The following is a 26,537-nucleotide window of genomic DNA, read 5'->3' as shown; positions in this document are numbered from 1 at the left end:
CACAAAACTAGAGCTGCAGTTAGCATCTGTGACCACAGTGCACCTATGGCAAGAAGAGAGGCATAGACAGTCGACTGTCCCAAAGTTCACTGGCTAGCTAGCCTGACATTGCAGGAAACAACCCGAGACCCTGCTTTAAACAAGTTGGAAAGTGAGGACCAACAACCTGAAGTTTATTGTCTCACCTTCTCATGTGAGCCATGGCATGCTTGTGCCTACATACATTCACAGAGTTGTTGCTTCCCCTAGCATAATGATGGGAATATAGTTGGCAATAATGTACTGTATATCTCAAAGTAGCTAGTTTGGAGGATTTTGAATGAACTCACAAAGAAATGATAAAAGCTCAAAATGGTAGATAGCTAGTTAACTTGATTGTTATTACATTAGCTAATGTGTACATATACCAAGATATCACATTGTATATCATCAATCTACATAGCTATCCTGTGTCTGTTATAAAAATAGATCTTGTAGTGCCAAGATTATTTAAAGCAGTTAAAAAATATTTTATTTATTTATTAGAGAGAGAAAGAGGCAGAGAAACAGAGAGAGAGAGGGAGAGAATGGGCATGCCAGGGTCTTTAGCCACTGCAAACAAACTCCAGTCATATATGCCACCTTGTGCATCTGGTTTACGTGGGTACTGGGAAGTCAAACATGGGTCCTTAGGCTTAGCAGGCAAGTGCCTTAACTTCTAAGCCATCTCTCCAGCTCTAAGGCCATTTTTGATGTAGTGACGTCACCAGAGGAATTAACTTTTCTATACTGAATAATTACAGTTATATCCAAATATTTTTCAGTGATTCAGAAGTGAAATAAGTCTTCTTACTAAAGAGGGAAATACTGTCTTTTTTTTACCCTATGGTAAATTATGTCCTGTTGGCAAAACAAAATGAAAGCTTAAGTCCCCTAGTTGTTATGTAAAGTATATACTATTTAATTTTCAAACTGCAGGAAGAAGTTAGTTTTACTTATCCTGAGGATTGTGTTTCTTAGAAAATACTTTATCCCTAGTAAACAGTGAAAGTGAAAACACTTAAGACTGTCACCTGGGAAAATGGTTGTCAGCTAAATTACCAATGAATACTAACTATTCATTTGTTTTTCCAGAAAGTGCTACCACTTACATGTGATTAGTATGTTCTTTAAAATAATCTGCTTGCTATTTGGCTGATAGATGCTAAAAAGAAATTTATAAAGGTGAAAACTTTTATTTCACAGTCTGTTTCCATACTGTTTCACTAAGGGTTTTTACTAGTCTTTCTGGTATATGTTCTCTATGTATTAACTTCATTTTGGAAACTTAATATCATTTAGTATTTCATTTTGTTTTTCTCAGATTCTTGCTCACTATGTGTACATCCATGGTTCCAACAGAAGTTGAATGATAGAACAATGACTTTCAACTGGGGACAATTTAGCCACTGTGGTTGTCACAGTAAGATGGTGCTACTAGCACCTAGTAAGTTGAAGTCAGGGATGCTGCTAAGCACCCTACCCCACACAGGCCAGCCTCACACCAAAAGATGATCAGACCTCACGTACCAGTATTGCTGAAGGAGAGGCCCTAAAGTTCTGGTGAAAGGAAATAGTCTTGACTGGGCCTGTGCTTCCCTGTCTTTGCTCTCCCAGTTCCTGGTTTTATGCCAAAAGCATGAAGAGACAGGGCATAGTGACTTTGAGGACAATCTCCTGTTGCCTGTGTCATCTGATAGCTACAGTAGAGAGCTCCTTCATAGTCTGATGCTGGTTGTCCTGTATTAGTTAGAATGATGCCATTGTCCTTTGTGATTGTCCTACAAGAGACTGGCCAGGGGCAGTATTCATCAGTCCTCAGTCTTACAGTGTACATTCCACTGGTTGGCACATTATTTTACTGAATTTGTGCTCTAAACCTAGGTGGGTGGGCATTTCCAGCAAAGTCTGCTAAATAACATGTAGGCATTTTGATTTTTCCATTCTGATCACAAGTTGTTGCTTTTTTCCCTTTTACCATATCAGTGGTCACTAATTTTGCTTTTATTTATAGAAATGTTTCTTGGTTTTAAATTTTCTTTATTATTTATTTATGAGACAGAGTGTGGGGGGGGGGGGCTAATGGGTGTATCATGGCCTCCAGCCACTGCAGACTACAGATGAATGCACCACCATGTGCATCTGGCTTATGTGGAATCAAACCTGAGTCTTCAGGCTTCACCAGCAAGCACCTTAACTGCTAAGACATTTCTCTAGCTCGCTTGTTTTTATTTCATTTTATTTACAACAAAACTGTTGTAATAAAATGAACAATAGATATATATTTTCCTTTAGTCACTATTATATCTTATTTGGATCCTTTGGGGACTCTTCATTTGATAGCAGCAAAATTTGTATTAAGGGAGGAATACATGATGGCTGTGTTTTTGGAGAGCCACACCCCTTGCTTCCAATACTATGATATTATGTCCTGTAATTTCCAATAGCTGCATTAATAATAAAAAGTAGAGCTAGGGAAATGGCTCAGTAGATAAAGTGTTTGCCATACAAGCGTGAATACCTGAGTTCAGAGTTCAAATCTCATGTTAAACTGTATGCTCTAGTGTACATCTGTAATCCTGCAACAAGATAGGAGGCAAAGACAGGACAATCTCTTGGAACTCATAGGCCATTAGTGTGGTGAATGCAGTGGTGTACAGACAGAGACCCTGCCTCAAACAAGGTGGAAGGTGAGGCCCAAACTCCCGAAGCTGTCCGCTGTCCTTTATGTTCATGCTGTCGTACGGCACACCCACACTCATATGTGAACACACCCATATATGAATTAAAGAGAGAAAAGTAAAAGCAAGGTACTTGGGAAGTGGGCCTGCCAATTTATAGATTTCCATTTTTCTCCCTTTGTGGGAACAATTCCCTCTAGCTCTTCTGTAATTTTAACTGTTTTATGTTGGAACATTAATCAGTTGGTGTCCTTCACAGGTTATAACAAAAACAGCAGTTTTGTTTATCTTTTGGAAATATTATAATGGCAGTAATTTAAAGGACCAACCATCTTCCCTCCTTCTAAAACAATTTATGGAACCTAGGGGAAGTCCTTGCTTCGCTGCTTGTGCATCTTACTCATCAGGCTGTATGAAGTGCTTCCGGGTAGGATCTGGGCTGACTCAGTCTTGGAAAGTTGACCTTGTAGAAACCAAGATGTTGACTGGATATATATGTCCTCTGGTTTTCTTAGGTTGAGTTGGCATCATGTATGATGTTTTAAAAACTAGGAAGCTATACTCTTAATTCTGCTTATGCAATCTTGTATGAGAAATAAATTGAACCCAGCATTTTGCTTATTGAAGAATGAGCCTCGCTCCACTTAATAAGATTAACTAAAGGAAGCCTTTGATTAAAGAGTAAAATTGCTTTGAAAACCAGGCAGCTATTCGGAGAAAATAGAAGTAAACTGAAGAGCTTACATATTTAATCATGTTGACTCTTCTCTCAGTGGAGAAAAAGAAATTAATTAATTCTTATGTATAGTTTTATTTTTCTGTTTTCAATGAAGTTTTAGAAAGCAGTGGGTCAGTAGTGGTGTTAAGTAACATATCCTCCAGAGACAAGAAAAGTTAGTGCTTTCAAAATTTGAGTTATTAAGTTAGGATTAATTAGGCTTACAGTGAATAAATAAACTTGAGAATCAGAGACAGAATTCAGCTCTTTTGAAGTGATTCAGATAAATTATGTGACATTGAAAACAGGGATGCATTAGATCTAAGACTTCTCACACAGTGTTTATATAACTCACATGCTTCTTTTTCTACTTTGACTATAAGATAATCCTGTATCTTGAGATTTTCGAGTCAGTATTTAAATATTTTTCATTTGTTGTAGAACAGCTGCAATATCTGGCACCATAATACTTGAGTAATTGCAATGAAATTGCTCAGTTAGCAAATAAATGCCAGTAGAGGGAGACCAAGAGCTGCTTGAAAGGAATGATGTTAAGAAAATGTCTTCCCCACATTTGTAAATATCTTAAAATGAGTACCTACTTTGTTTAAAACACACACACACACACACATACACACATACAAAACAAGAAATGTACACTTATAAATTAGCAACTTGATCTTAAATTATGACACAAGAATAATTGAACATTCCTTTTCCACACTATCTCACTTGACAGTGAACAATTAAGAGTAGCTCAAGTACCAACAGATAGCAAGGCATGTGGCTCTCCATTACACTCCTGCAGCATCCATGCTTCCCTCCCTCCACTTCCAGTTCTTTCCCCAGTCTTGGACTTTCTCCATGTGTAAAGTCCCTCCTGACAGTTTTACAAAAACAAAGTCTTAAAAGCTGTATTAGGTCTGCCTGTTGGGAAGGCAGGCCAGCTGGTAATGGCAGGCTTTTTGTCCTCCTCCGCCTGCTGTGTTGAGGACCAGTGGGGACACTCTAATTTGGAAGCTATGGTGCCATGGTGGCTGTACTGCATCCCACCAGATGGCGATGCTCTTTATCTTTAGAAAGATGCTGCCAGTGTTGGCGCAGCTCTTATTTGCTTCTGTTCATAGCCCAGAAACCAGCTTCTACCAGTTTTTGGCATCAGGTTTCAGAAAATAAAACCTACTCTTCCATCTATCCATAAAAAATGGACTAGGGCCAGTGTTTCAGCAAGTTGAGAAGCTCTTGGGCTCCCTCTGCTGATTATAAGGGAAACTGTCTTCTCAAACCATTTCATTATTTTGTGTATCATTAAAATGCACAAGAAGGCCGGGCATGGTGGCGCACGCCTTTAATCCGAGCACTTGAGAGGCAGAGGTAGGAGGATCGCCGTGAGTTCGAGGGCACCCTGAGACTACATAGTGAATTCCAGGTCAGCCTGGGCTAGAGTGAGACCCTACCTCAAAAAAAAAACTCAAAAAAATAAAAGATAAAAAATAAAATGCACAAGAAGATAGCTGGATGTGATAGCCCCATGGTATTATGTGGGTTTGGTGGCCTGAAACTAAAGACATTAGAAGGAGACCTGTGAAAAGAGCCTAGTCTGTGCTTTGGGGATGTGTAGGTCAATTTAAAAATATTTATGTTCATATGCCTATGTTTCCTCTGGGAAACTGAATAGTTTTTGGCTATTCAAGAGATACAGATGAGGCTTTACTGAATCTGTTTCTTTCTACCTTGGCTTATCTTGACAGTATCTAAATTTAAACTGGTCTAGAACTTTGAATCATAAGTGGAGAATCATACAAGTTTTGTAATTTTGAAGTCTTACAATTGTACCAGTGTAGTATAAAATGGAATTTTCACTTGGATGGGGGGGGGGGGAGCAGGAACTCTTTGTTGAGATCCTGTGTATTAAACTTGGGATCATCCTGTGTGAACTGGGTTGGAGTGAGCCTTTGTTTTGGCCTGTGACCCAGATTGGAGGGTTACACAGAGGGTGAGGCTCATCCATTAGCACTGAGTCTCCATTTCAGGCAAGAAACTGAGTTACATAGCCAGGTAGATAATACAGCCTGAATTTTGAGCAATTTCTTCTTATAAACAGTACAATTTGAGATATTTGCTTTTTTTGGAAAATGGGATGTCATGGTTATGTGTATATGAAATTTTATAACTGTGTCACTGAGTTTGGGTTCTAGTGAGGAACGGACTCATGGGGTTTACATGTAGACCACATAGCAAGACATAAAGCAGGATTTACTGGAGCAGCATGGAGTGATTGATGAGGCAGGGAGAAGAGGGGAGTGGACAGCAGGAGGAAGAGAGCTCAGGTGCCAAGAAGATAAATACTGCTGAGATTAGAAAGAGTAAGACCTCCTAGATGGCAATCTGGGACCAGTGTTGGGGGTTGGGGTCATTCAGGGAAGGCGTGTTGGTGTTTCAAATGTAAAATGTCTCCCAAAGCCTTATATACTTGATGACTTAATCTTAGTTGGTGGTGCTGTGTGGGAAGGTTGTAGAGCCTTTGGGAGGTATGGCCTTGCTGGAGGAAGTATGTTCAGGACAGGGAAGGAGGATATGGTTGGGGTGTCATAGCCGAGCCTTGCTTTCCATACTCAGCTTGTTCATGCTCCTTCCTCCCTGCTGATATGAAGATCTGATGCCTGGCTGTCTGCTATAGCTATGCTTTCCCCACCACGATGAAACTTTCCCCTCAAAACTGTAACCCAGAAATAAACCCATTCCTTCCATAAGCTGTTTCTGGTCAGATTCTTTGTCCCAATAATGAGAAACTAACTACTACAGCATGCGTTTGCCAGATGAGCACAAGGCTGATTCTGATGACAGAGGGCTCAAAAGGTTTTATAATGGGGTGTTAGAGGCTCAGAAAAGTTCTTGAACCCCACACCCTAGGTTTCTAATTTTAATCAAAAAATTGAATAAAGGAAGACTGAGAGCTGGAGAGATGGCTTAGTGGTTAAGCGCTTGCCTGTGAAGCCTAAGGACCCAGGTTCGAGGCTTGATTCCCCAGGACACACATTAGCCAGATGCACAAGGGGGCGCACACGTCTGGAGTTCATTTCAGTGGCTGGAGTGTTACGCCCATTCTCTATCTGCATCTTTCTCTCTCTGCCTGTTAACTCTTAAATGAATACATAAAAGAAAAAGAACAAAAAATATTCTTAAAAAAAGAAAGACTGAGGGCTGGAGAGATGGCTTAGCGGTTAAGCGCTTGCCTGTGAAGCCTAAGGACCCCGGTTCGAGGCTCGGTTCCCCAGGTCCCAGGTTAGCCAGATGCACAAGGGGGCGCACGCGTTTGGAGTTCGTTTGCAGAGGCTGGAAGCCCTGGCGCGCCCATTCTCTCTCTCTCCCTCTATCTGTCTTTCTCTCTGTGTCTGTCGCTCTCAAATAAATAAATTTAAAATATTTTAAAAAAAACTTAAAAAAAAAGAAAGACTGAGAAAGATAATTATTAAACTATATTTATTCAAAGAAGTACAGAGCCATGGAAAGGCACCCATGTGGCTACAGATCCCATGTGGAGGGCCTGGGAAAATTGTGGAAAGAAAAGACAGAAAAAGTTAAAGGAGCTCCTGCCATGTGGGGAGCTGGAGGGGATAAAGAACCCATGTAGAGAGTAAGGGCTATGGGACCCTCCCAGCTGGGCCTGGGCTCCTGGGATGAGCTAGTCCAGGCCCAGCTGAGGGAAAAACACACCCACAGCTGGAAGTTCTCCAGTGATCAGAGAGCCTGTAAATACCTCGCAAAGGTATTTATAACCTTATCGTGGTGGGCTGTCTTCCAGCTCAGGTGAACCAGAGGAACAGTTGGTTGGTTAGGACTAGGGGCTGTCTCAGGAAGAGGCTAGCCCTGACACCAAGTTCCAGGGCCTGAACTTGACCAACCACAATGTTTAAATCCTATGAAAGACCTCCCTCCCGGGAGGGGTACTGATTGTTTGTGGGAAAACAGGTCTAGGGAACCAGGCAAGAGATAAGAAGTCAGATCATCTTTGATTTCTAACAAGGGCAGACCTTCCTGCCTTTTTCTTACTTCCAGGGATCCAGTCACCCTAACTGTACACCCCCCCCCCCCGCCCCCAGTTTCAAGCAGAGCAGCAAAGTCTTTGTTAGAGAGGTCTCTCTGGTAGCCTGTAGAAAATAGCTATCAGGGTATCAAAAAGCAAGAGCCAATGACTACTTAGCAGGCCATTCAAATGACCCAGACAAAAGATGATACAATCTCAAGGCTATGAGTCTAGAGAGAGGATTATTCTAGTATCATGGGCAGTCCTTTAAAGGTTAAAGTGAAAGCTACATTTTAGAAGTGCAGCAGGAGGGAACTCATTCTCCAGGAATTTATTATGTAATAATGCTAGCTGAAAATATCCAGTGTTGAGTGCTTTTCTTTTGTTTTCTATAGTTATAGCCTATGTGTGTTGAAAGTCTAAAAATACCAGTAGGTCATCTTTGTAGGCTAGTTTAACATTGCACTTTGAGATAGAAGCTATTAAATAACATTTTATTTTACACAGTTGTCCATCTGTGTGCTAAAAAGAGAGGTGTAGTTGAAATTTCTGTTTTCTTTCATGTACCTTTAGTGTGTATTTTGGGGAGGGACCTTTTCTACTATCATCAGATATTATATACTCCATCTCCTGGATGGCTGAATCTTTATTTCTTTCTTTCTCCTAAACTTTCAAATGACTTAGAGATATCAGTCACTTCTGTGTGTGTTTTCTCTTCCCCTGCCTCTTCGCTTGGATTGAGAAATAGGTTTTCTGGAGTGGACTAATAGTACTGGCAAGTATAGGAAGCTTAATGAAATAAATGCAAATTGTCTTACTGAAAAAAAATTTGTGAAAAGTATGTTAAGTTTAATTTTTTAAATCAGTTAAGAGGTGAAAATACACTTTTAAAATCCTAAAACACATCATGCCTGTTTTGTGTTCATGCTCTCAGAAGTAGATGAGTGTCAGCAGTCAGAAAATGCACCTGCAACCGAATGTAGTCATCTTGTGGTGGGACAGCAGCAGGTACCCCGGAGCAGCAGCACATCTGACATCACTGAGCCTCTGCGCTCAGATTCGACTCAGGGTATGTAGAGTCTTTAGCTATTTGCTTATTTATTTATTTGTTCCTTCTCTCTCCCTCCCTCCCTCCCTTCTTCCCTTCTTCTTTCTCTTCCTCCCCCTCTCTAAATAGTCCTGGCAGCCAATGAACTGGGTTTGTAAATCAAGCTGGCTGGAATTTGCAGTGATTCTTCTGCCCTTGTCTCCCTTCCTACCACTACCTGATTGCTGGGGTTATAGGCACCATGCTGTCTGGATCTTTAGTTATTAATGCAGAGCCATAGATATAATCTAGGGGCCAGGGAAGTTATAGATAGTATTGCTTTCTACATTTACTCTGTATTTATTTCAAGGGAAATATACTTATTTTTATGGTTTTTTGAGGTAAGGTCTCACTCTAGCCCAGGCTGACCTGGAATTCACTATGTAATCTCAGGCTGGCCTCAAAGTCAGAGATCCTCCTTCCTTGGCCTCCTGATTGCTAGAATTAAAGGCATGTGCCACCACACCCAGCCAATTATACTTACTTAATTTGATTATAGGATGTGATTTCTGGCTGTGAAATATTTTTACTATTTAATACATTTACCTAACACACACATACTTACACATTCCAAGTTTAGCAAAATTGAGAATTAGAAAGAGTCCAGAGAGTCAGGAGTAGGAGACAACAGAGTAGGTGTATATATAAAAATATTAGGGACTGGAGAGATGGCTTAGAGGTTAAGCGCTGGCCTGTGAAGCTTAAGGACCCTGGTTCAAGGCTCGACTCCTCAGGACCCACATTAGCCAGATGCACAAGGGGGTACTCGCGTCTGGAATTCATTTGCAGTGGCTGGAGGTCCTGCCATGCCCATTCTCTCTCTCTCTCTATCTGCCTCTTTCTCTGTCTGTCACTCTCAAGTAAATAAATAAAAATAACAAAAACATTTTAGGGCTGGGTATACAGCTCAGTTGGTAGAGTGCTTGCCTGCTCTGGGTTCCATCCCCCAACACCACATAAAACAGAATGATGGCTAATGCTAGCAATCCCAGCACTCAGGAGGTGGAGACTGAAGGATCAGAAGTTCAAGGTCGGGCTGGAGAGATGGCTTAGCGGTTAAGCGCTTGTCTGTGAAGCCTAAGGACCCCGGTTCGAGGCTCGGTTCCCCAGGTCCCACATTAGCCAGATGCACAAGGGGGCGCATGTGTCTGGAGTTCGTTTGCAGAGGCTGGAAGCCCTGGCGCGCCCATTCTCTCTCTCCCCCTCTATCTGTCTTTCTCTCTGTGTCTGTCGCTCTCAAATAAATAAATAAATAAATAAATAAATAAATAAATAAAAGAAGTTCAAGGTCATCTTCAGCCTCATAGCCAGTTCCAGGCCAGGCTGGGCTACTTAAAAACAACAAAACCAAACCAGGTAGAGCCAAAAAGATGAGCAAATCAGGTAGAGGACAGAAAGGCAGCATGAGAGAAAGTGAGGTACAGCCTGTGGGAAGAGCCTGTAGAAGTTGACAGTAAGAGTAGAAAGCTAAACAGACTTGTGAAAATGTTTATTAGCAGTGTGCAGACTTTGCTGAGGTTGAAAATAATTTTTTAAAAAGTTAAATATTTTTATTTACTTGAGAGAGATAGAGATTGAGATTGAGTATAGGCACTCCAGGGCCTCTGGCCACTGGTAACAAACTCCATACACATGCACCATTTTGTACATCTGCCTTTACATAGATACTAAGGAATTGAACCAAGGCCACCAGGCTTTGTAAGTAAGAACCTTTAACTGCTGAGCCATCTCTCCACCCCCAAAATAATAACTATCAATAGCACTTATTTACACAGCTTTTCTAGCCACATTTAGAAACAACAGGGTATGGAAAGTAAAGAGGCATTCAGGTTATTACTGAGTCTGCAAATAATTAATGGTGTATTTTGCATTGATAAAGTACTTGCTTAAATTGTATCTAGCATCAAGATATGTACTAGCCATTCCATTGTAATGTCATAAGTTAATTAAAAAACTTAACACTTATAACAAGTTATCTAGTATCTCTTAATATCAAGTTATGCTAGCCCCATCAAATGAGTAGTTTTCCACTAGAAATGTTCTTGAATTAAGGGGAAAAAAATCCTGAGAAAATATATTATCTAAAAGATTTTCTACTCTTTGTTTAGGATTATTGTTATTAGGACTCTGGGTAGACTTAGTGATAAAGTAGTTCGCTAGCATGCATGAAGCCCTGAGCTTGGTCTCCCACACCACACCACACCACACACAGATATATAAGCATACCCACACAATACTATTATTCCTGAAATACCTAGTAGAATACCAGTCACCTGCAGTTCTCATCAAAAATTGAAAAATATTATTCTTATTTTAACAATTTTTACCTAAAAGAAAAATAAATTCCAGAGATTATATAGTATGGTGCCTGTAGTGAATAGCAATGTATTTTATTCCTGAAAATTGTTAATTGTTTGATGAGTTGTTTTATTTTGTTTCATTTATCTGAGAACATTAGCCCCAGAACTTGCAGTCATATTGTCTCAGCTTCCTATGTGCTGGGATTACTGGCATGTTCCACCACACCTGTCTAAGAGAGTAGATTTTAGGTAGTCTTAACCACATGAGTATGTAAGGTAATCCATATGTTAATTAGCTTGATACAGCCGTCTTAGGATGTGTGCATATTTTAAACATCATGATATATGAGATAAACATGTAATTTTTGTCCAGTAAAAATAGAAATCAAAGAAATGAAGGACTACTTACATTTTCTTTGGTTTTGATATATTATGTTTTCCTAGAAACTTGTTAATTTTTTCAAGTTTATTGGCTCCAGATTATTCACTACATATTCTATGATTTTTAAAAAATTTTTTATTTATTTATTTGAGAGCGACAGACACAGAGAGAAAGACAGATAGAGGGAGAGAGAGAGAATGGGCGCGCCAGGGCTTCCAGCCTCTGCAAACGAACTCCAGACGCGTGTGCCCCCTTGTGCATCTGGCTAATGTGGGACCTGGGGAACCAAGCCTCGAACCGGGGTCCTTAGCACAGGCAAGCGCTTAACCGCTAAGCCATCTCTCCAGCCCTATTCTATGATTTTTTTTTTTAAATGTTTACAGGCTTTGTGTTGGTATTCCCTGTTTTTATCCTTGAATTTGTTTGTGCTTTTTCTTTTTAGTCTATATATTCTAGTAACATGGAGTCATCTTACTTCTCCCTTCTTCCTGTTGCTTCACAGGTCAACCCAAAAAGCCTTCTCTGAGATACTGTTCCTAAGCTCCCTTCCCCAGGAAGTAACTTGTCTCATAACAGACCAAGTGGCCCTACCTGATCAGATGCCTGTGTAAATCAGACCCACCCATAGATACTGACATTCCAGACCCATAACTCCAGCTTTTATGGGTCTTGAGTTATCTAGATGAATGGTTATGTTTTTCTGTCTGTAAATTATTTTCTCATTTTATCTTCTGTAACATTTTTCTCATCCCCCCCCAATCTCTAGGTCAAAAGGGAGAAAATGCACAGAATTTGAATTCTTCAGAACCTAAGCCTATTCAAGAGAATAAAGGACATGTGAAGAAAGAACATGAAGGAATAACAGTAAGATTAAAAAAAATTGTCATTAAAAAGAAATTACAGCACAATAAGTAAATTCATTGGTGGTAGTTACTTAAAACTGTTTGTTTGTTTGTTTTTTTCATTTAGATGGATTATAGACCCAAATGATTTTGAAGTCACTTAAGATCTTAGCTTTCTATGTAAAATATAGTCATTCTGCAAAAATAGGGGGCTAAGGAATCAACATGAAGTGGTATTTCCTGCCTAGTCTCAGTGTGGCCCAGTATATGTTTAAGTAGGTGTACTTGGCTGTAAAACCTGTACTTCGTATTCCTTATTCTTGATACCACTTTAAGTAGTAACTCCCATCTAACACAAGTGAAGATTGCTCAAAGATTTGTTGCAGTTTCTTTTGTTTAAAAAATTTTTGTTTTAAAAATAAATACAGAGCACGAGGAAGAAATTAAAAGATAATCTGTATTATAAGTCATTCCTGCAGTAAAACTATTTGCTCATTTTTAAGATGCATTATGTATTTACAGAACTATCACAGAAAGGAATAAAACAAAGGGGGAGGTCCTCCCTGCTGCTCCTTGTTTGGGAGACAGCAATGCTAAGTTCTTGTTTCTTTTTGTTTACAAAGGGTATGTATCAGCTTACCTGTGTACAGTGAAGCAGGTTCCAGAAAGCCCTCCCCAAACTCCAAAGCTAGAACATTTCTGCTGTGTTGCTTTGGTCTCCAGGTTTCTTTCTTGCCCTTTTCTCTTGCTGCCTTCCCTTTGGGTTAGTGTGTACTAGTCCTTTGTCTTCCTGTGTCTCTGAATAATATGCTACTTCATTTTCTGTAGTTTTAAACTTTTAAATACAAAGAACTCTATAGTAGTGTTGTTGTTTTGTTCACTCAATTAAGTGGTTCTAAGATTTAATCACATGGTGGTATAAAGCAGTTAATTTACTGAGCATTTTCTCTGCTTTGTTATTCTACTGTGAACATATCATTTGTTTGGCCATTCTTCTGATGAAGGGCATTTAGATCCTTTTCTTTTTAGATTTTGATTTTTATGAAAACTCAGCCGTTTGCATTCTTAGCTTTATCTCAAGATAAAGTTCAAAGTTCTCTTTCTGTGACCATCTAAGAGCAGAATTAATGAGTTACAGAATAAAGATTGTTTTCTTTACAAGTGCTTTGCCATGTGGTTTCTTACTACTCTTGGTCCTCGTCCTTCAAGTTCACTTCAGCATGCTTAGGCACAAATCTCTTGTAGCTTGTGCATCTTTGGTACATGCTATGTTCCATACATTTGTGGACCCATTTCAGGAAGGTTCTTGCTAATAACTTCTTCAAAAAATGTTACATTTTAAAAATTCTGTCTTTTCTTTCCGTCTGGAATTCTGGACAGAAATCTAGTAGACTTTCTCATTCTGTTCCTCATATCACTTAAGGTTCCTTTCCTATTATTGATTCTCCTTGGTCTCTAGCTGCACACTGAATTAATTGAAAGAATGTTCTCTGTTCTTTATCAGTTCAGCAATTGCAGTACTAGGAGACAGACTTTGAGGTTTGCTTCCTCTAAGTCACAAAGCACAACCCAAGTTTTTATAGTTCTACCATTGGAGGGTATTTCATCTCACATACTTCCAGTGGATGTTTACCTCACAAGTATACTTGCTGCTCAAAGTTGCAAATTATGTTATTCAGTATATCATACAACTTCTACTAACCTGTTGGTGATTGCTCTACTTTTGTTTCTCCTCTTTTAACTCCATTAAAATATTCATAAATTATTCTTAATTCTTGTTTGTTTGTTTGTTTTTTCCTCTCTTGGTTTTTTTTAAGGTAGGGTCTCACTCTAGCCAGGCTGACCTGGACCTCACTCTGTAGTTCCAGGCTGTCCTCAAACTCACAGTCTTCCTCCTACCTCTGCCTCCCAAATGCTGGGATTAAATGCATGCACTACTATATTAGGCTATTCTTAATTTCTTATCTGGTGCACCAAAATTTTGGGGGGGGGATCTAAATATGACATTTGTTTTTTTTTCTGAGACTCTTATGTTTAGTTATTTATTTCTTTTGTTGTTTGTGATCTTTGATTGAGTTATTAGCTGGTTGATTATAATCTGTAGAAAACCTGAGTGCCTGAATTGATGAAGGTTCCCCAGGAAAAGATTTGAATGCCCATCTTAATTGAACCAGCAAATAGTGTCACTTGAACTCTGGGCCTTAGTCCTTTTGCCACTGACAGTGGTAGCATTGGATTTTTCTTTATGATAGTTGTTATGCTCAGTTCTTGGCATCCCCAGTGACCACCAAGGAGAACCAAACACATATGCAAGGGCCAGGAGCTTTATTTCGGGCTTAAGCTCTGTCTCTTGACTTCACCAACGCAGTGGATCCATACAAGAGCCCTGAGTAGTGGGAGGGTAGGGTTCTTATGGGGATTTGAACATAGAAGAAAGGGATGGGTACATGACTGGTTGATTTAAACAGTGTACTCTTATTGTTGGCTTAGGATTTTGGGGGGAAGAGTTGGCGGCCTAGGCCTAGGGGAATTGAACTTATCCATGACTACAGGAATGTATGGCATAATCAGTTTCCAGTAAGTGTTAAACCCACCCTTACCAGAAGATAAAAACTTAGACCTTGCCGGGAAACAGAAACTTAGGCCTACTGAGGACTCTGAAGCCTATCATGGCATCCATCTGGTTCCTGAGTCCTTCAGTAGTGCCGTTGGATTACCTTGACATCCATTCACTTTTGAGGATGTATGTGGATCTCGTAGAGGTCTTCTTCCTGGGAGCTCCAAAATGCAAACAAAGTTTTTGGCACAACAGGACCTCCTTTCACTGCAAATGAACTCAGGATGCATGTGCCACCTTGTGTATCTGGCTTTTGTGCAGGTACTAGAAATGAACCTCGGCCTTCAAGCTTTGCAAACAAGTGTTTTTAACAACTGAGCCATCTCTCTAGCCTGTAACTATTCTTTTAATTATGATCTGTCCCCATTTTTATCTGTTTCCTTGTTTGTAAAGGGATATTATTTATCTTTTTAATTTAATTTAATTTAATTATTTGAGAGAGAGTGCATGCATATGGGTGTGCCAGGGCCTCCAGTCCCTGCAAATGAACTCCAGACACATACACAGACCACCTTGTGCATCTTGCTTATGTGGGTACTAGGAAATCAAACCTGAGTCCTTAGGCTTCACAGACAGTCTTTAACCACTAAACCATCTCTCTGGCCCTATTTATCTTTTTAATTGTCTCATTGAATCTCAGGGCAGGTTTTTTTTTAATGTACTCTGCAGGAGAGAAGCTTAAATTTACATCTTCACCATGCCTGGCTTTCTTCTGTAACTCAGCATTCTTGGATTTTTTTTTGGGGGGGGGGGTTACTTATAAGACATTGCCCTTGTTATCTTCAGTCCAAAGATTAAAATTAAAATGTCAGAGGGTCTCAAATTCATCCCTTTCAGCCTTGCTGTCTCCCCTCTATTTCTCTGTTCTTGTTACTGTTGTTCACATTGCCCTCTCAGTTGTAACTCATGATATTTTGGTTTCCTCCATTTCTGTGTATACCTGGTTATCGGTCCCAGCCTCCCATTCTGCAGTAGTCCTCTTATTTCTCTTGTCCTTTTCTACCTTTAGAAGCATTCCCCTTCATTCCTGAAGAATCAGAACCATTCCATAGCAATTCTCTTCTTCACACTAATCTACCACACACATAATACTAGAATTACCTTTGTAGCTGTGATTTAAATTACAGTTAGCTATTGTCTAGAACATACAATTGCTTATTTTGTCAATGTTAGAGCAAAGCCCTAAACCTCATATTGAAAGCTCCCTGGCCTCTACTTCTTTTACAAGGTCTGTGTTTCTCCTTGTCTCTTTCCGTCTTCACCTGGCTGTCCTACATGCCTCGCGGTACTCAGCTTCTTTTCCTGCACATAGAACTTGGTGATTGCCACTCGGCGCTTCCTGCCTTGAGTTCCCTCCTGCCTTCCTTCTACAACTTCATGTCTGTTGCCTTCTTGATCAGGTCTCCTATAATTGTCAGCAAAGCAAGGCAGCACTTTATTTTACATACCTTTCACAGAGTTTATTTGCATATTTTGCTTATGTACAATGTAATTATTTCATGTAGTTTATGTATGTCTCTAGGCAAACTGTAAGTTTCTAGAGGATGCCAAGTGCTTTCTGAGCTTTTTTCTTTCTTTCTTCTTTTTTTTTTTTTTTTTTTTTTTTTTGGTTTTTTGAGGGAGGGTTTCACTCTGGTCCAGGCTGACCTGGAATTAACTATGCAGTCTCAGGGTGGCCTCAAACTCACAGCAATCCTCCTGCCTCTGCCTCCCAAGTGCTGGGAATAAAGGTGTGCACTATCACGCCTGACTTTCTGAGCTTTTTAGTACTCTTAAGTTTAACAAAAATTACAGTGTTCAGCAATGCTCTGGAGTTGGTGCAGCACACTTAACTAGGAAGGCACTGGACACACCTTTGAGAGTGTGGAATTTTTTTCTTTCCCTGCCTGCACACTCATCATTGGTGAGGAGCTTAGACCTTCTGGAGAATTCTGTTGACTATGTAAATGCGTGTGATCAGAGAAACAAATAGAACTTTAAAGTAAATTACTTTCACAGATTTTGGCATCCCTTCTTAAGAAGATCTGTTTAGTTGGATGTCAATTGACAAAGTAGAGAATATAAATTAAAGTTTCAGATCTTGAGTAATAGATAATTTGATTACAATAATTTGTGTGTATACATCCTTCAGATGGAAAACATCTTTCAGTGTTTTATTAGCATTATTCTTTTTCTTTAAAAAAAAATGTAGGCTAGGAACTTAACAGCCTTGTGAAATTTTTTAACTTTCCTGTAACAAAAGCAGTGTTTCTTTTTGTCTGAAGATCTTAGTTCGAAGAAGTAGCAGCCCTGCTGAGCTGGATTTGAAGGATGATCTGCAGCAGATGGAAGGAAAACAGAGGGAAAGACCAAAGAGTGAGTTCCAGGAAATGTGGTCTGTATGCATCTTAACTGCTGAGTGGATAGGTTTTATTTTCTTCTTGCTTTCTAACTCAAGGTCTATTTTTTCAGAGACATAGTTGTAGAGTAGAAATTTTCCTTCCTGGAACCCAGTAAGAATGTCAACAGTTAGTAAAACAGTTCAGTCAGTTGCCTATACCTGAGAAACCTGTCTCTCCACCCCTGGGCCTTTCTTCAGGTGAGGGTCACAAGAAAGTCTGAGGGTTCAGAGGAAGAAACAGACCTAGAAAAAAGAACTATCATCCCAAGAAAGTCCTCACAGCAAGGAACACAAAGCTTTAGCACACACTGAAGTTAGAAGGGTGAGTACTTGAAAGTAAAGTTCGATTGGAATCCCGAGGCAGATGATCATTTGCTATAAGGTATGGCCCTACTTCTCTGCTCCCCTGCCGTCAGAGGCCCAGCTACCTCCTTGCCACTATAACTTAGCGTCCTACATCCCATCCAAGGGCCCCACATACACAGGCTGGCCCTTGATGGGAAATTATCTTTGAGACCTCACCAATTGGTCATCTGTTTACTGACACAACTTTCAGTTCTCTGCAAGTGAATAGAGGACAGCAGATTAGAAACAGTGAAGCTGGGGGGCAGTCACTAGCAGATACAGACAGCAGTTGGAAGGGTGAGCAGGCAGAAAGGTGGACACATACAGTCTTAGGAAGCAGGAAGAATATTCAAGTAGCAGAACTGTCTATATTCATTTTTCTGTCAGATTAAGTAAATGATCCTGTAAGTCATAAAAATTTAGTACAATTACATCATGACTAATCAAAATATTTAGTGTTTCTGTGTATGTATTTGTGTGTTGTATGTGCATGCATACATGTTCTTATATTTGTGCATGTGTGTACATATGGAGGCCAGAGACAGATGTTTAGCATCTTTCTCAATCACTTTGCTCCTTATTTTTTGAGACAGGGTCTCTCATTAAACATAGAGCTCACTAATTTAGCTAGATGAGCTAGCCAACAGCACCTAGGAGTCCTCCTATATCTGCCTCCGCAGCACTGGGATTATAGGCACATGGTACCATATCTGTTTTATGTGGATGTTGAGGGTCTGAATTTAAGTTGGTATGCTTGTGTGACAAGCCCTTTCCCACTGAGCCATCTCTCCAGCCCCCAAACTTTTAATGTGTAAAGGAGAGAATTTTCATTGTGGCAAATCTGTTGTTGTGGGGTACCTCATTCCAAAATCACCCTAGATGATTCTCCTTGGATTTAAATCTAAGTATTAGGCTAAAATATGCAGAATAAACTGGGACTTGGGTTGAAATCAGTTACACCATGTTCCTTTTCTTTCTCCAGCCACCCCGTTTTGCTTGTGAATCTCTGGAAAACTTAGGACTTGGTGTAGTCTTTGGAGTATGTAGACTTACTGAATGGAGACACTTTGAAATGAAGACATATTTGTGGAGCTCCTAATGCTTATTAATGCTCCATACTTGGATAGTTTCTTTTGATTAGCCAAGAGTCCCATAGGGTTACCACCTGAACCCCATCCACATTCTGCCCAAACCCCTGAAAAAATCCTGCTGTCTGCTGTGGAAGAATGTTCTGATTCTCAGCTAGCTGCTCTCTCAAGCTTGGGTTCTTCTGTTATGCCAGGTGAAAGTACCAGCAGTGACACAGTTGTGGGCTACAGCAATGAGGCAGAGCTTCCCATGAGCTCATGGCAAACATGTGAGGAGGACCCAGAACTGCACACGCCCACTGACACTGTGGGTGACTCTGATGCACGCCATTGGTTACAGCTGAGTCCCACTGATGCTTCAAATTTAACAGGTAATGGTATTGCTACAAACAGTTAAGAACTCCTAGAGTTTCTTACTTACAAAAACCCAGGATTCTTTAGCACAACCAAATTGGAATGGCAGCCCCAACCACCTGCGTGTGTAAGGCTGTAGGTTTGAGCCCCAGCATTGCAGAACACAAACAAAAAGTACTTGGTTCCCCACCTCCCCATTTCCTGGCTCTGTTTCCTGGACCCTGTTTGCGTGTTGTGAAAGTAGGCCTTTTGTTCCCAGCTTCCTGATTAACTAGTCTCAGGGTCTCCGATTACTGGAACCCCTGCACCAGAGGGTGCCCACAGGGTGAGTAAGTCAGAGCTCCTAATTAGTTACCCACCTCCAAGTTCCCTGGTCCTGGTACCCCTGCTGCTGGCCAGGTAAAGCCTGGAATCTACATTCATGCTGTGGAAGTAGGCCTTTTGCTCCAGCTTCCTGACTGACCACCCTCTGGATCCCTAGCTCCCAGATGCTCTATGTCAGAGGGTACACATGGAGTGAGTACAGAGCTCTTCCTAGTTCCCCAGGCTCCCCTGTTGTACTTGGAACAGCCACAATCTGCACATCTGTAGTAATAACTCTATCCTACTCCAATACAGTTTAAATTTAAATCAGAAAACCCACTGAAGATCCTACAAGGACTAATACTTGCTTCCTCCTTAGTAAAATAAGACTTTTATCCAGAGATGGGTAGATCACAACACACAACAAAAGTAAGTCAGAAAACTGAGAGATCTCCTCCAAGGATGGCTAGTTCTTCAATGGAATCCTCTGGTGAAAATATAGAGGAAAAAACAACAACAAACAAACAGAAATTGAATCCTAAAAATGAAAACACAACAAGTTTTGTGATCCTGACCAAACAAATTGCTGAACTAGAAGCAAATCATCAAAAAACCAATGATTGCATAAATGAAATTGAGCAGAATCTTCTCTTAGGGCACTCAGTTTTGTCACTAGACTTAACATAATAAAAAAAAAAAAAACCCAGAGAGGCCTCAAAAGAGAGATAAATGACTTGAAAGTAGGTCAACAAACAGAGGAACTCAATAATCAGCTGATTAAGCGTAATGACATGATCAAATGCAAGAATGAATTCCAAGAGGCATCATGAAAATCAGACCTCGACCTAAAATTGCACCTCAAAGAAGAGATGGCAGAATACAGAAAAACACACCAGGAAAAAAAAAAAAAATCAAATAGAACTTTTAGAAACCTCTCTAGAACCCCTCAATAACTAAGTCATTCATGAAGATGACAGGACCTCAGATTTGGAAGACAAGACAGGAGAAATTGATTGGGAGTCCAAAGCACCTGCTAAGTTCAAAAAATCATGTGAACTGACTATGAGGGAATTATGGGATACCCTAAAATGACCAAACATCTAGATCATGGAAATACCAGAGGGAGAGGAAATCCAGGCCAGAAGCCTAGAGAACATACTCAACAAAATATTGAAGAAAAATTTCCCAATCTCTCAAAAGAGAGACCCATCCAATACAAGAAGCTCACAGAACACCAAACAGAACCAAAGAAGAAAGTCTCCAAGACACATCATAGTTAAAACTCTTAACAAAAACGAGAGAGTGCTAAAAGCAGCAAGAGAGAAACTACTCACTACATACAAAGGCAATCTCATCAGAATTACTTCAGAAGGGCTTGGAATGGAACATTTCAAAGTCTAAGAATCTGTGGCTTTTGCCCCAAAATAGTGGACCCAATGAAAGTATCCTAGCAAAAGTATACCTTGTAATAGATGGTGAAAGGAAAACTTGCCATGATTTTTTTTTTAAAAGTCAGCTCTATGATTATATGAACACAAAGCCAACCTACAGGGAATACTTCAGGGAATACTCCACACAGAAGAGTCAAACAACCAATTGCAAGAGCCTACAAGAAGATGATCACACTAACCAAAACTAGAGCAGGCTCAAAAAAGTATAAATTGAAAGGAAGCACCAAACCCCAGAAAGCAACCCATCATGGCAGGGATGAAAACAACCCTCATCTTTATTATAATCTTAAATATTAATGGTCTTAACTCACCCATCAAAAAACAAAAGTTAACAGGGTAGATCAGAAAAATGGACCCTTGAAGACCTCCTGTCTTCAAGAAATCCACCTCACCACTTCAGACAGATACTCTCTCAGAATAAATGACTAGACATTGATTTTCCAAGCAAATGGAAATAAGAAACAAGCAGGTATTGCTATATTAATATCTGACAAAATAGACTGCAAACCAAAAGTAATCAAAAAGTAAAAGAAGGCTACTTTTTACTCATCAAGGGAACAATTCAGCATGAGGACATCATAAATCTGTATGTACCAAACACAGGTGCCCCACAGTTTAGAAAACAAAACTGACTTGATAACAAAATAGAAACACTAGGGCTGGAGAGATGGCTTAGTGGTTCAGTGCTTGCCTGTGAAGCCTAAGGACCCTGGTTTGAAGCTCAATTCCCCAGGACCCACGCTAGCCAGATGCACAAGGGGGCGCACACATCTGGAGTTCGTTTGCAGTGGCTGGGGGCCCTGGTGTGCCCTTTCTCTATATATACCTCTTTCTCTCTCTCTATCACTCTCAAATAAATAAATAAAAATGAACAAAAAAATTAAAAAAAAATTCTACTACATCCTATTAAAAAGAAAAAAAAACAAACAGAAACACTAACACCATCATAGCAGTGGACTCCAATACTCTACTATCATCAGTAAACAAGATTATCCAAACAGGAAACCAACAGAGAAATAAGAGAGTTCAACAACTCCATAGATCAACTAGATCTAATGGACATCTAGAGAACATTCTACCCCAGTTCTACAGAATAGACATTATTCTCAGCAGCCCATGGAACCATCTCCAAAATAGATCATAGACTAGGCCATAAAGCATTTCTTCATAAATTTAGGATAGTTTAACTTCCTGTATCATATCAGATCACAATGTTTCAAAGCAAGAAATTGACAAGAAATACATCAGGATTTCCACCAGCTCCTGTAGACTGAACAACACATTTTTAAACAATGAATGGGTTGTGGAAGAAATCATAAACTTTCTAGAATTGAATGATAATGAAAACACAACTTATAAAAATTTATGGGATACAATGAAGGCAGTCCTGAGGGGAAATGTGTGCTAAATGTGCTTCATAACAAAGATGGAGAGATCTCAAGTTAATAACCCAACCATCCACCTGAAGATGTTGTTGGAAAAACAAGAAGAATCCCTAAGAGCTCCAGTTAGAAAGAAATAACCAAGATCAGAGAAGAAATTAATTAATTGGAATCTGAGAAAACAATTAAGAAAAATGTTGAAAGAAAGAGGTGACTCTTTGAAAAAATAAACAAGATTGATAAAGCCCTGGCCAGTTTGATCAGGTGAAAAGAGAAATCTCAAAGTAACAAAATCAGAAATTAATAGTTAGAGGTCACAGCAGACATCAGTGAAACTGGAAGAATCATCAGGACTTACATACTTCCAAAACCTCTACTGCACAAAATTTGATAATTTAGAAGAAATGGATCAATTTCTAGACACATTACCTACCAAAACTAAACTCAGAGCAGATGAATCTCCTAAACAAACCTATTGCATTCATCAAGATTAAAAAGATAATGAAAAACCTACCCCAAAATTAAAGTCTATGACCAGATGGCTTCTCAGCCAAATTCTATCAAACCTCCATGGAAGAACTGAAACCAATTTTTCTCAAACTGTTTCACAGGATCAGAGAGCAGGGAAGGCTCCCTAATTCCTTTTATGATGCTAGCATCACCCCAATTCCAAAACCAGGCAGAAATACAAGAAAAGAAAACTCACAGGCCTATAACTCTGATGAACTTAGATTCAAAGATCCTGAACAAAATCCTTGCAAACTGAATTCAACAACAAATCAAAAGCATTGTCCACCTTGATCAAACAAGACTCACCCCACGGATTCAGGATGGTTTTACATATGGAAACCAGGCAATGTAATATTACCGCAAAAATAAAATTAATCACAAGAACCACATGATGATCTCAATAGATGCAAAGAAGGCCTTCGACAAAAAAAGTCACTTCATGAACAAAATGCTGGAGAGAATAGGTGTGGAGAGTTTATATCTCAACATAATAAAGCTTATATATAAAGCACCTGAGTCCAAATAATACTTAGTGGGGAAATACTCAAGGAGTTCCCATTGTTATTGGGAATAAGACCAGGGATGCCCACTCTCAACACTGCTCTTCACCATAGTACTGTAAGTCCTTGCTGACGCAGTAAGACAGGAGAGAGAAATAAAAGGGTTACAAATTGGAAAACAAGAAGTCAAATTAGCTCTATTTGCAGATAAAATGATCTTATGTATACATCTTATTATACATAAGATCATTTTATCTGCAAATAGAGCTAATTTGACTCAAAGGTCTTTACCTTAGAACTTCTAAAGGTGATTAATTCCTTCAGCAAAGTGGCAGGATACAAAATCAATATGCAAAAATCAAGTAGTCTTTATTCCTGCAAAGGACAAATAAACAAGAAAGAAATCAGTGAGGCTGTCCCATTTTCAATAGCCAGAAAAAAATTAAAATACCTTGGACTAACACTAACTAAGGATGTGAAAGACCTATGTAATGAAAAGAAAAACGCTCTGGAAAGAAATTGAGGAGGACGTGAGAAAATGGAAAGACTTCCCATTTTCATGGATAGGTGGAATTAATATTGTGAAAATGGCAATTATTTGAGCTGAGAGTGGTGGTGCACACCTTTAATCCCAGCACTTGGGAGGCAAGAAGTAGGAGTACCACCATGAGTTCAAGGCCATCCTGAGACTACATAGTGAATTCCAGATTAGCCTGGACTAGAGTGAGACCTACCTGAAAAAAAAGAATAAAAAAGGCAATTCTCCCAAAAGCAATATACAGATTTAATGCAATAAAAGTTACAGCATTATTCTGCACAGAGATAGAAATAATAATGTCAGAATTCATATGGAATGGCAGCAGGCCTCAGATATCTAAACAAACCCTCAGCAAAAGAAACACATCTGAGGGTTTCACTATAACTGGTCTAAAGCTATATTACAAAGCCCCAGTAACAAAACAGCATGGTATTGGCATAAAACAAAAATATAGATCAATGGAATTGATAGAATTGAAGACCTGGCCCTTAGATCAAGGAAATACAGCTATAGTATGCTTGTAATTACTTCCAGAGGAATAAAATTTGTAGATAGGAAATGAAAGCTTAAACTTTTTTTAAAATTTTTTTTTTGTTTATTCTTATTTATTTGAGAGCAACAGACAGAGAGAGAAACAGGCAGAGAGAAAGAGAGAATGGACGCGCCAGGGCTTCCAGCCACTGCAGACGAACTCCAGACGCGTACGCCCCCTTGTGCATCTGGCTAACGTGGGTCCTGGGGAATCGAGCCTCGAACCGGGGTCCTCAGGCTTCACAGGCAAGCGCTTAACCACTAAGCCATCTCTCCAGCCCGAAAGCTTAAACTTTTTGAAGCAAATGCCATCTAGAGAAATGTCTATTGCCTTGGCAGGAGAGGCCTCTTGTGACTCCAGCCTATCAAATCATGTTTTATGCTCTGGGTTATTGTTTAGAAGAACAGCAATAATAATAATAATAATAACAATAACAATTATTATTATTATTATTATTATTTTGGTTTTTCTAGGTAGGGTCTCACTCTAGCTCAGGCTGACCTGGCATTAACTCTGTAGTCTCAGGGTGGCCTTGCACTCATGGCGATCCTCCTACCTCTGCCTCCCGAGTGCTGGGATTAAAGGCATGTGCCACCATGCCCGGCTCAATTAATTTTTTGTATGTATACGTGTGTATTTATATGCATATGGGCATGTGTATATGTACAGGTGCGTGTGGAGGCCAGGGGTAGAAGTCAGATGTCTTCTGTCATTTCTCTGCCTCTTTTCCCCTTGAGACAGGATCTCTCACAGTGCCCAGAACTTAGATCTATTTGCTGGGCAAGCTAATCAGCAAACCCTGGAATTATAGGTACGTGCCACCTTGCCTAGCATTTTATGTGGATGCTGAGGATCTGAATTCAGGTCCTCTGGCTTGCATAGCAAGCACTTTACTAGATTACATTTTAACCTTCATAAAATAAGCATGTAAGGTGGTTTTAGAATCTTATTGCATGTATTTATCACAGACCTACATCTAAATGTTGCTTATAAAAATTCTTTTATTGCTTCTGTGTTAATGGGGGGCGGAAGGGAATAAGATCAAAATACATTGTATACATGCATGAAAATGTCAAAAAATTAAAAAAAATACTTTTACCACTCCTGCTTTTTTTGATTATAGTTGTATATATGAACTGTACTGTTACATGACACTACATTTTATATCATCACATACATTTTTGGAGTTTTATCTAGGGTCCAATCTGTTTTGGCATCATGAAATATTATAAATAAAAATAATAGTGATAGGGCTGGAGGGATGACTTAGCAGTTAAGGTGCTTTCCTCCAAAGTCAAAGGACCCAGGTTCAATTCCCAGGACCCACGTTAGCCAGATACACAAGGGGGTGCATGTGTCTGGAGTTCATTTGCAATGGCTGGAGGCCCTGTCGTGCCCAATCTCTCTCCCCCTTTTTCTCTGTCAAATAATAAGTAAATAAAAATAATAGTGATAGTTAATAGTCGATTTGGTAGTTCAACTTCTAAAGCTTTTCCTTGTGCCTTGAACTCACAACAATCCTCCTACCTCAGACTCCCAAGTGATGGGACTAAGGTGTGTACCACCAAACCCAGCTAAAGTCTTTCAGTTGAACAGTAATGTCCTTGGAAAGCAGATGAGGAAGGAGAGGAGAATCAGTGTACATTGTGTGTGTGTGGCCGGGGCGGGGGTGGGGGGGGGAGGGGGGGAGTGGCATGAATTGTCAACTCACTGCTCCTTCACTTTGATCCTCGAATCTAGTCCTTAATTTTCTGCCTATAGAACTAATATGCTTAACTGGAACATTTGAGATTATATCTTTGTATGGTTTTCAAATCAAAATTGAAAGTCATTTTCATAGACAAGAGCTATATTTCATCAGTGCTCTGTTAGACCTACACAAAATTCCCAACTATATGAAATGGCTCCTTAGTCATGGTACCTATTTTGCTAATTACTAAGAGTTAATTCATAGCTAAAATCCTTTTTTAATATTTGCCATTCCATTTCCTAAGCTTTATATTTGTTAAAACCATGTATGTGTTTTGAGACAGTAAAATGTTACATGTTTATAGGGACTTTTCCTGTAATAACAAAGTTTAAATCCCTCCATCACATTTAGTAATAAGGAAACAAGAAGATACTAGGCAAGCATTCTAGCCTGCTAATGAAAATAAAGTAAATAATTTGATATTTTGGAGGTGAACATGAGATTTTTCTGAAATCTCTTAAATCCCCATTTTTAATTAAGTGTTCCTTCATTGAGGAGCCATCTACATGTAAAATGTCAGCATCTGTTCAGTAACTTTTGCCATCAGCAAGATATTTTGGGCAAAAACATTCCAACTCATTAAAATCCTGTTCACAGTAATTGAAAACATCAGTAAAGTAATTTGAAAACCTTCTGAGCAACTCAGTATATTTTGATAATGTGATGGGGGTGTTGCCCAAGTTTATCACCAAGGCATGAATTTCTTCTAAGTACAAAGCAGTATTGAAACAT

The 26,537-nt window shown here is 39.5% G+C and overlaps 1 protein-coding gene across 4 annotated transcripts in view; it reads left to right on the top strand.

The window, feature by feature from the left end:
- Positions 1 to 26,537, top strand: part of Ralgapa2 (Ral GTPase activating protein catalytic subunit alpha 2) — a 366,249-nt gene that overhangs the window by 146,027 nt on the left and 193,685 nt on the right. For all 4 annotated transcript variants that reach the window (XM_045156189.1, XM_045156188.1, XR_006638510.1 and 1 more), the window contains 4 exons: positions 8,379 to 8,513; positions 11,980 to 12,077; positions 16,937 to 17,027; positions 18,680 to 18,856. In XM_045156189.1, coding sequence (XP_045012124.1) covers positions 8,379 to 8,513; positions 11,980 to 12,077; positions 16,937 to 17,027; positions 18,680 to 18,856 — 501 coding nt within the window. The remainder of the gene's footprint in view (positions 1 to 8,378; positions 8,514 to 11,979; positions 12,078 to 16,936; positions 17,028 to 18,679; positions 18,857 to 26,537) is intronic.

The sequence above is a fragment of the Jaculus jaculus genome, chromosome 8, assembly GCF_020740685.1.
Source record: "Jaculus jaculus isolate mJacJac1 chromosome 8, mJacJac1.mat.Y.cur, whole genome shotgun sequence".
Taxonomy (NCBI): domain Eukaryota; kingdom Metazoa; phylum Chordata; class Mammalia; order Rodentia; family Dipodidae; genus Jaculus; species Jaculus jaculus.
This window is presented reverse-complemented; position numbering and strand designations above follow the sequence as displayed.